General features: G+C 36.6%; 1 protein-coding gene across 1 annotated transcript in view; it reads left to right on the top strand.

Moving 5' to 3' along the window:
- The first annotated feature begins 452 nt into the window (after positions 1-452).
- The window catches only part of LOC122346771 (receptor-type tyrosine-protein phosphatase-like N), a 63,519-nt gene continuing 52,332 nt past the window's right edge, over positions 453-11,639 (top strand). The window contains exons 1-3 of the mRNA XM_043241627.1: positions 453-532; positions 8,303-8,387; positions 9,973-10,099. Coding sequence (XP_043097562.1) covers positions 453-532; positions 8,303-8,387; positions 9,973-10,099 — 292 coding nt within the window. The remainder of the gene's footprint in view (positions 533-8,302; positions 8,388-9,972; positions 10,100-11,639) is intronic.

Raw genomic sequence — 11,639 nt, 5'->3', positions numbered from 1 at the left:
TTTTATTTTCTTTTTGAACAAGCCAGCTTGTGAATTCACTCATTCAAATTCAAATTAAAGGTTTATAATGAAGAAGTCACTTTACTTTACTGTAATGATGAAATTAAAGTTATTGAAAAATAATTACAACTACTCAACAAACTGAACACAAAAAATGCATTTGGAATAATACAAACACTAAAATGTGCCTTGAGAAATAATTATAGTCTCTGAATAGGGTTTAATAATTTAACCCTAATGCTGTCTAAATCAGTACCTGAAATGACAGATATCCTATTTTAATAACTCTAACTCAAACATTGTTTATAAAGCTAAATGCATCCAAATGGTTATTTAAATAAAGACCGGTTTGAAAATATACACAGTATTTTTGACAAGGAGCTGCAGAAATGCTCTGCAAAAGCAGCTTATTTAAGCAATTAAATCACCTGTGCGATCCGGGGTGCACATATATGCCAGGATCTTTAAAGATCAGCTTCCGTGTTGCTCAGAGACTGCTGGAGGAACAACAGAAGGTGACGGGCATGCTATGGTGAGACAATTACACATAACATACAGTACCTTACTGAATCATAGGGCACTGAGAGTGACATGAAATTGATTTTCTAACTGCTGCCTGTTCGCCCACTTCATTCGCTCTGAAATATGATTACCTGACCTGCAAATACTGCTCGTCCTGCACAAACACAATATGTTGAGAACAGGATGGAGGTGGGAATAGAATGCAGTGTAAAAAAAATAATAAATAAATACTCCAGCTTCCGAATTTGGAGAAGCAAACGACTGGTTGATATGCATCCTCGCAATACATGGAAATGGTAGTATTTTATAGCATGCTCTAAACGTACAAGTTGATAAAAACAACGCTTAAAGTTCTTCAACTCGATGTCTTTTCTCGATAGATGTTGTGAGAGATCTGTTTCCAGCAACGTAGAATAATTTACACTAATGAATTGTATACAAGAAGATGAGGAGCGTGTATATATGAAAAAAGTAAATATGTTCAGTTTCATCTGAATATTCCTTGAAAAATATATTTATCCTCCTCCATCAGTTTCCAAATGCATTTTATCACTGCATTGTGGGTAATCGTGATAGACGTTCTAATGATAGTTTCACATTGTGATTATTTTGGAATAGCTGATCTCCGTTTTCAAATCATAAAGTATCTGTCAGGCAGACGCTTGACCTGTGATTCTCATTATCCGTGTCTTTTATGAAACTTAGATTTGTGGTGAAACTGTGATACAAACATGAGAGTGACTGCTTTGTGCGATCGTAATGGGACTTGCTTTTAGAAGACACTGACAACAAATGAAGGCTGTTTAGCATTTGAAAGTGAATTAATGACACTTTCAGCAAGCAAGGGAATTCTCTGATGCTCTCTGTATTAGAAAGAACGGATTATTACACTATATTCATATAATGAGATAAACGTAGGCTTAAAATACATACAGTACACATGAGGCCATCAACCATTAAAGTAGGCTTATGTGATGAAGGAAGCATTAATATTTAGCTCACTTTATCATTGAGCATATAGCCTAGATTTTACTGCATTTTTGATCAAATAAATGCATCCTTGGTAGGGAAATGAGTGAATATGCATTTTAAAAATAGCAACACCTTTCATAAAACTTTATGAAAACGGAAATGACTAATATTTGCTTCTAAATAAAAGACGTGTATCAGTGAGTCACAGTGCACCGCATTATAAATGATCATTTAATTGTCTGCAGGGATAGGTGTGTAAAATGTACTGTATATAGCAAATTATCACACACCTGCAACATTCGGTTGCCAGGGGACGTTTGTATTAACAATAACACCTGCAAAGCTACCAGTAGCATTATCATTTAGTGCATCAGTCACATGTCTTTTGCAATAACAGCCTGTTCCTGAAAGCAAAGATGTATCCCTTGAAGTACCTGCTATATAAATGGGAATGCAAACAGATAAATTCAAAATGCGAGCACGTCCCACTTGTGCGAATCACGTTAAGCCATCAATAGTGATTCAAACCCGAACACAAAAGCATTCATCAGAGTGCCGGTGTGTATTCATTTTTCACATGTAAAAATCTCTACACGTGTCTTCCGCTGACAGCGTGAGAGAATGTTTTATCTGTGGCGTGTAAAACTTCACGTGATGACACGGTCAGCTGTATTCTGTGATAAGAACTGCGGGTCTCACGAGCGCCGAATCCAGCAGCCTCAGCAACGCAAGCCTCCCCTTGCTGCTGAGCTGGCTTTTATCACCTTTGAGAGATAATCTTTTACTTCATTAATTTTTCTCAAGCTGTCATTTTAGGCATGAATGCGATCTTACGCGCAACGGATACCCTGCGTCTGCTGTCGTATAACCTACAGCCAGCACAAAAGGCGGCCTTTTGTTGCTTAGGTTTCCGCGCATACGGCGTGTTAAACAATTCACTGAAGAGCGAACGCATTTAAGGTCTTATGCTGTTGTTAGGCTGTTTTCGGGGATGTGTCTCCGAAGTGATGATTTTTAAATTAGCGGGAGGAGGAAGAAGAGATTGCAATGTACCGTAAATGCAGACAGGGTTATTTTGGTTAGCAACGGGGGTTTGTGAACCTGCCCTCCACATTTGTCAGACGTAATAGCTTTGTCAGTTATGCGACAGAGTCTGGCTGTGAGAGGCAGTGGAGGAGGTATTACTGTTTAGCTCACTTTATCATTGAAATGCAACAGGGCTGACTTTAATGCAGGCCCCCTACTGGACGCTCTGCCGTCGACGCAGCAGAGGCCAGCGCCGCATACATCAGCGCATGACACCAGACGGAGGTGGAAAACGAAGTAAGCAATTACATGACTGTATTACAATGCGAATGAATTTACTTATAGGAAGACAGGTGGGAAAAATGTTCAATGACTTTTAAAATCAGTAAGACGACGCCGAATTGAAGCCTGGGAAATGTGCTCGTACTGTTTCAGGCCCCAGTGGGAAATGTTTAAACATTGTGCTTTATGTGGATAGACTGGATGCTTTGTTCCTGGGGTTTAGAGGAAAAGAAAGTTTTTCAGCACCGTTCAGTCATGAGCCACTGAGTACTTTGTGACTTTCAGTCAGTTGAACGCGTTGTTAGCTTAAAGTCAACATGAAACAACATTCGCAAACCATTTTACTTCTCTAATCTGACATATTTTCCAGTGAAATGGCATATTCAATGAGGAAATACTTACGGCGGAGGAGAGAAGGAATATTTTTTGCGGCCAGGTGTAGGTACTGTATGACTTCAACCAGCAGAGGAAGCATTATGTGTTATTGTGTGTTAATAAACAACAAGTTGGAGTTATTGAAATTTCTCCAAGATTCCAATATGGAACTCCAACATGGGAGGGAGTTCCAGTTAACAGGTCCTACTAGGAATTTGAAATTTCCAATTTGTGAATACAAACGAAACCCAGCATTAGTGTAGGGCTTCAAACAAGCAGAGCCAATTTGGGAGTGTATAATATACTAAGAGAGCTGCAAACTGGGTCGTGATATGCTTTTTTCAGTCGTAATCAAATGTTTACATGCTTATTTGTTTTCCTGTTAATTCAATTGATTTCAAGTCTATAGCATGCCCTGCAATCCGATTGAAATTTAATTCAGATTGAGCTCATTTGGCGTTAACATGAAAGCTATGTAAACATAGCTATTGACTCTTGGTTATGTCAGCCAGAATGGAAATTTGTTTCAGGTGCATTTTATGTTAGCATTTTGATACAATTTTACTATTATTTCTCATGTTCTAGATTATGGTTCCAATGAGATAATCACATCCAAACCATCTCTAATCCTTAATTTACACCGCTGAAACCCAATAAACTCCTTTGTATCTGTGATCAAGTGGCATCCCAATCTTTTCAGAAATGCTTTGTGAAATTATAAAAGATAAACACAGAGGCATACTGCAGGCCATCTGTCTCACATGGCCAGAGTCATCCAAGGCTGGGAATGGGAGATAGCACATCTCCAAGTTACATATTATTATTGCTATCAGGGACCGATAACACTAAATCACACGAAGGTAATAAATGTAATTTATGGCAGATATACATGAGCAAATTCATCAAAACTACACCTCATTCCCTTTGTTTATTTAAGTTTGTTTAGTTCTTTTAACTTTGTACTCTTGCAATATACCTGTGTACGACACCTTAAATAGTCCTAAACTAAAGGTGTTGAACAAATGTTTTTTTTTTTTTTTTTATATGAGAACATGACTTGTCAACACTCATTTCACACTCCAGGTTGTGAGTTAGCACAATGAGTGAAAGGTTTATTCTGCAGGTGCAAAACAACTCCAAGGGATCTATATTTGAACTATAATTATATTGTTTGCATGCACAGGTAATATATTTTCATAGTGTTTGCTTATTCAGATTTTTACCAACAATGTCTTTACAAAAAGGTGCCAATGATTTTAGTATTTACTCTATATAATATGACATATCTTGAATGATCCAAAACAGACCTATAATACACGGAGACGGCATAAATTGTTTGATAATAAATGATATATATATATATATATATATATATATATATATATATATATATATATATATATATATATATATATATATATGCTCAGAACATCGTACACAGTGATATACACTGATAATCAATTTTACGATTTTTTTTTACAATTTTTTTCTTTTACCTGTGGAGACATGGCTTCACTTTTATAGACTTGTAAGAGCTATGCTTGTGATTTCAGTTAGGGCGACTCCATTGGGAAGAAAACATAGTAAAATGTATATGAAAAACATTTATTTTGTTTAACATTTACAAAACATATATTTCTATCATGACAAGTCCCTGTATAATAATCCATTTCAGATAAATACAGGCAGAGCTGGGAAAGGTGGAGGGATTTGGAGGAACTGTAAGAATGTGCCATGAAGTGCTCTGTCTAGCGAATGCTAACCAGCCGTTTAAATGTAAAGAACTATAAGCTCATTGGCTGTGTATGCAACATGAACCAATCAGCTTGTGCCAAGTAGTTTAATTTAGTAAATAGAATTAAATTACATTAATGACCCATCAACCTGCACCATCTAGAGTTTCATGACAACTTCTATTTACATATTTCTGAAAATGAAAATGTGAAATACATTGATTATTATTGCAAAATCTCATACTTCATCTTTAGTAGAATACAATAGAATATTAGTTATTAAATTGGCATCTAGCAACAGGGTCTAAGTGACTCAAGATAACCTTGAACTGGATTGTGAAAAGCAAAGCTTATCAATGTTTTCAGCAGCAGAGGTTTATTGGATTTAATAAAGATTATAAAGACATACATTTTATTTCTTTGGAACATATTAATCATTTACAGTAAGTTGAAGAACATGTGTCACGGGTATATATTGTAGAGTCAATTTTGATTTCATGTTGACTTTGAAGAACTTTAAAGTTCACTTGGGGCCTAGCAGAGATAAACAACTGTCTTTGGATGCTCCCACCTCTAGAGACCAGACAACGGCAGCAGAAAAAGAACGATTCGCAGAGTGTTCTAGAGCTTTCATCAGTTTGAAGTTCCAACTCTGTCCCAGTAGGATGTTCTGGCAATGTTAAATGAAACAATGCCAGTGTTTGAAAACTTCCCGTCAGAGAGCCGGCCGCTCAGATCGCGAGTCTGTAAATGCAGTGAAATGAATCCTGCTCTTCTTCTTAACCTTATATTAATTAATGAATTATTTTTATCTGTCATCTATAATAAATGTAAAGGCCAGGGACTTACGCCAAGAGGTCTGGACATGAAAGAGAGAGACTTACTTTAAACCTGCTTTGGCTTGGAATAAAAAAGATGTTTGGGGAACCTTCAAAGGATCCCTGAATCTAATTTATGACATCTGTACTAAGGTTTACCTGGCAACTCTCAACATCAAAGTTTAGAGATTAGCATTTTAAAGGTGTCTGCCATGGATCAATCACATCCTGCTGAAGTCCCTCCATATTCCGCTTAGTCATTGAAAATGTATAATTGGAGAACGTGTTGTTCAATTACAGGCGCTAATGGACTGGGCCTTATGAGCGCTCAAATGCATTATTCAGCTTTTCGAGCTACGTTCAAAATTTCATCACAGAAGCGGGAACAGAAGGTCAAAATCCAGCACCCTAAAAGTTAACTGTCCGTAACTGTACAACTTCTGTTTAAAGTTCTTTTTTGAGGACACGCCATTTCTGCAGATGTGTCAGTCTGCTCCAAATATGTCAGAATAATCCATCGCAATGCATAGAGTTCTCAAAGGTCACAATATATACCTTATATTTATGTGCCACCCTCCACAGACCCCAAAAATCTGTCATATTTACTCACCATCATTCTTCAACTCCCAGATGCATTTTTTTTTCTTTTTTTTTATGTATGAAGATATTCAAAAAAATATTGTTGAGCTAAATAATTTTTGGACCACAAAGATTTTCAGTATACTGTATTGTGGGTAGGAGTCAATTATTATTATTATTATCATAGGTTTAGAACTAATAAACTTCACCCTCTAAGCAGAGCAGTCTGGAAACCCAGCATAAACCAGCAAATTATAGCTAAGACATTTTATCCTTTAGATTTAAAACGCTGCATGACCTCAAATAATATTTAGACACATTAACGTATTTAATTATGTACACTATAAAAAATATCAGTTTAAAGGTGGACTTTGTTTTATTCAGTGTGCAAATGGTGTGGTATAAATAAGAACAGCTACAGCAGGTGATTTCACATTATAGGTCGAAACCAATTTACTTTTAACATTATTTTTAGTTATTGTGATCTGCTTTAAAAGTGCAGGCTCAACTGTGCAGCCGTTCTTTACATGCATCCTGTCCAATAGTGCTGCTGAGTGCACTGTGCATGCAAAGTTACAAAATCCAAAGGTGCACGTCACTTTTTGCCTGTGCACACACACACACACACACACATATACATACACACACACACATATATATATATATATATATATATATATATCTTTGAGGTGTAGGTGTCAGAATAATGTTACATACTACTTTCTGATCTCTCTTTCCCTACGTTCATTTGTTATCTACTCACTGCCTTTGAATTTCCATCTGAAGGTCAGTGTTTAATTTCCACGCCTGGGGTGTATGTACAGTCTGGACAGACTTTCCTCAGAGACTCTCTGCCTGCAAGAGAAATAAATATGTTTGGCAAATCTAAACAAATGCGCCCATTAGGCCCTGAGTGATTTACAAACTGCGTCTCAATGCAGCAAAACGTGAATATCTGAAGCCCGATTACAGGTGTGTGTCTAGTGCGGGTCATTCCCGATATTAAACCAGCACAATTTTTTTGCTGTATGCAGTATGGGGGTGAGAAAAGGTAAGCTAGCACAGTTTATTTAAGACTAAGCTTATTTCTAAGTGAAAAAGAGAACGATTTCTGAGATTTCAGTACTCTGTGAATGATGGTTGTTAAGAAAGAGATATTTGGATTTTTTTTCATTTATAAAGACAAATCAAATGAATTTCTCTGAAATATTAAAGGTATTTGCTCTTTGCCTGATTGAATGAAGCTATTTGTCAAACAATCTGCCCAGAGCGCCACAAGAAGTGACATGATTGCGCTTTTAAAAATAAAGGTTCTTTGATGGTTCTTGTCAGCACCTTACGTTCTACAAAGAACCCTCTTTATATCAATAGCTGTTTTTTACTTGGCTTATATAGAGATTCTATAGAGAGATTTTTTACATCAGAAAATAGTTTTTAGGGTGATTTTCTGCATTGCCACAATAGATATTGTAGTGAACTCGAGCATCCAGCATCGAAGTCAAAAGGGTCAGTGAACGAATCTGAATGAATCTTTTTGTGGGAAAAAATAAATAAAAATCAAGCAAAATTCTGTCTACGATCCTACTACTTACACAAAGCATGCATATAAAATACATCAGCTTTAACTTACGTGAAAGTTGTCATTCATAATAATCTATCAATTCTAAAAGGTATATGTTGCAGTATGAAAGCTACAAATGGAGGAAGCTATTTTAATTTTGCTGCATATTTCAAGAGTTTGAGGATTGTTATTATTATTCAGCAAGAACACGTTAATTTACTGAATGTGGCAATAATCATATTTACAATGTTACAAATGTCGCCTGATTTTAAAATAAATGAACTTTTGTAACAGAATAGACTTTACAGAGAAGGTAAATAAAATATAAACAGTTTATTGACTCAGATGGCTGGAGCTGATTCGGCGAATGTATGGTTCATTGGAGAGTTTCACCGGGAATGACTAAGTGAGTAATGGCAATCTTTGTCTTTTAGGAACGGTCAGATAAGCACACACCTCAGAGGACAGGAGCTCAGGAGATCGCTGGAGCTGTACAGAGAGCTAGGAGAAACACTGAAGGTAAGTATTACGGGTAAGTGTAGGCTTTTTGTTTTTTCTTTATATGTACAAGACCGGACAAGGAAGGTGTGTGCTTTTGAACTTGCTGCTTGATGACCGATTGGATGGGTGACAGGCGATAGTGATCGCTGTGATTGGGTGGTGGATGAGTCTGGCGTTCTCCTTACAACTGTCTATTCGTTAAAGAATCCTGACAAAAAACATTAAGCAGCAGTGTTTTCAGCATTGATAAAAAATGTTTATTAAGCAGCGTATCAGAACGATTTCTGAAGGATCTTGCTGTAATGATGAAAATTCAGCTTTGCGTCACAGGAATAAAATGCATTTTAAAATAGAACATTTTTGGTAATGATATTACACTTTTTATGTATTATTGACATGTAATATGATGACAATAAATAATAACTCAAAATGTAAGAAGTGAACATTAGTACAGTACAGTAGTATATAAATACATTTGACTTGACACCTATTATTTCCAAATACAGAAATGCGTAATTTTTCATTCCCTGATACGTCATGAAATCATGCATCATGAAAAAATTATGCAATTGCTGTGGTATGAACTTTTTTGCTGTTATGTCATCGTCATTGTTAGTTATTTGCTGCACTTTGATGTAAAAAACTCATCTTTTGTAACATTTGTTGATTGCCACCGTATTTGAGCTGAATGGTGTCTAGTTTTAAAAGCCAAGAGTATGTTCGTCCATGCATATTCTTTTCTGGTTATTTTAGTCTTGTAAGCTGTTACAAGCGAAGACAATGTTTCTCTGCTTATTAGACTAACTTATCCATTAGCATTTGTCATTTATAAACAAACATACATTTGATATGCTAATGACTTTTTAAACATTCTCTTTTTCTCCTTCCAAGCAACAGAAAAAAAAATAATTGCATCAGTGACAGGAATTGTTGCTTTCATTGTTGTGACATTTCTTTTTCTGTTATCAAAATACGTCAGTCAGCATTGTATCTAATTCAAACGTCTTACTGCATCAAGTTGCATTATGTGTTTTACATTAATTTTTTTTTACAGTGCTGTGTAAAATCAGCTGTAAGCCTTCATTTAAAAAAAAATGCTAGTACTCGAACCAACGAGGGGTTTAGAAATGTTCTACCCCTGCACCATCCAATGCACTGCAGATATAAACTGTACCCAGATATCGCTGCCAGATGTCCAGTGGCTGACGTCCAGACTCGTCTGCCCTTCTCTGGTTAGTACATGCCTGCCTTAGTTCTTCAGAGGTTGTTCCTTTGGTTAGCACTGGAATTGGTGATCTGGGACCCTCCTCTGAGTTTTCGCTCAATCCTTTCCAACCCTGACATGTTTTGGCACAGAAATGTGAACGTCCTTGGACTCTCAGGTGTCAGATGGAACCTGTTGGCTTAAATTAAACGCCTCAACTCCCTCGTAACACAGACGTCTGCTGCTGTTAACCTTGTTCATTAATGATTACTGTGTGTCCAAAATTTGGAAACGCCAGGTCCCTCACTCACTCTCCGCTTCTCCTTCTGCTCACTTTGCGAGTTGCCTGAACTTTTCTGTTTTACTCCCGTTCTTTAAAATGCCTTTTCCTGTATGCAGGCCAGTGGGGACCGAGAAAGGTCTGGTGCTGTGTCTTTACTCGAAATCGCAGCCCCTCTCTCACTCTCGTTCTCTGCGTCTCTGACAACCCTGAAGTTCAAAAAGCAAGCTGTGAAAGCGGCACAGGGTAGAAATAGACTCTTTTGTCTCACTTTGATGGGGGTGATGAATATATATCCAAATAAAAAGACCCGGCTTTGCTCATGAGAGAGTGGAAGACAGATGCAGTTAAAGGCATCTTGCAAGAATGGCTCTAGGGGAGCATGCTCTCACGATTTCTCACGTTTTGGATGTGAGGAAGAGGAAACAAGACCTGACAATCGATGCTCAGCCCTTTTTCTTTCTATTCCTCTTCCCATCTCTTTCTTTCTCATTCCCTCTTCCAAACCTTCTAGACTGTGGCGTTCTTGAAGAAATGACAATCCTTAAACTTGGACCGGCTTTGATCTGTTTTGTGAAAAGAAAACATCAGGAGCCACTGAAACGGACTCACCATAAGACAAGCTGACTTTGAAGTGATGGGAGGAAGTAGATGAGCTTTGAAGACAATCAGTAATGGATCTTCCTTTCTCTTTCAATTCCTCACAAAATGGAGATCTCATTAAATTCAAGTAGTTATGTTTCGCTACAGTTGGGGGAAAACAAGATTGGCTTCCACTTTATTGGCATCGTGCCTAGTATGAGTACAGAACCGATGAAATGCAGTTAGCGTTTAACTTCAAATAGCGATATATATTTAACAAGCAAATACAATAAAATGAAATGGAAAGTAAAATAAATAAATAAATAAATAAGCTATTACGTGGTTTCAGTGGACTTGAAATATAATAAACAGGTCACTACTTACGCATTTACTAAACGAAAAAAATAACACAAAACAAAAAATTCACTATGAAATGATGTCTGACTGTTCAAATCTGATTTGAGGCCATACAGTTTGTTGTTTTAATACTTTTAATGCAAGAAACTTTACTTTGTTCAAAAAGTAAAATGTGAAAATAAAAGTAAAGACATTTATAAGTAAGGACATCTTATGTAGCCTGGAATAATGATGCTAAAAATTCAGCATCAAAGGAATAAATTAGATTTGGAAATACATTGCAAACTTTGGATAGTGTATACCGTTAAATCCTTAAATTGCTGCAGTGCATGCTGTTAAAAAGTGTTGTAATGCCCTCTTTGAATATTCACCAGTAATCAAAATCAGTTGAATAATTTAAATATCGGCTATTTGGTAGTTGAATAAACATGGATTGGAAACCAAGACAACTGAAAAGCGATGCAAACTGAACCGTGAGAAATCTGAACTGTTACACCACTAACAGCAAGTGACCAGCTTCAGTGAATGTGACGTGGAGTTTAAATAGACACGGCAGAGCGAACAAGTGATAATGAGCTGTAAGTGACAAGTGACCGTTCCAGTGCAAATTACATGTTATATAAATAGAGAAGGTGCATGGGTTGGAAACATTACATTAAAACATTCATTTTACGTAAAAACAACTAACGAGTTGATTTTTAAACAAAGTATATGTGAGAACTCCGCTCAGTCTCCTGGGCGATGAGCGCAACCTTACAGTGCAAATGAAAGAAAAGAAAATAGATCGGAGTCATTAAAAATAATAATAAATGTGTGCAAAATAATAGGAAATACACCATCTTTGGGG

This window comes from Puntigrus tetrazona, chromosome 6 (assembly GCF_018831695.1).
Source record: "Puntigrus tetrazona isolate hp1 chromosome 6, ASM1883169v1, whole genome shotgun sequence".
NCBI classification, from domain to species: domain Eukaryota; kingdom Metazoa; phylum Chordata; class Actinopteri; order Cypriniformes; family Cyprinidae; genus Puntigrus; species Puntigrus tetrazona.
The sequence above is the reverse complement of the archived record's forward strand: the minus strand, read 5'-3'. Positions and strand labels throughout refer to the sequence as shown.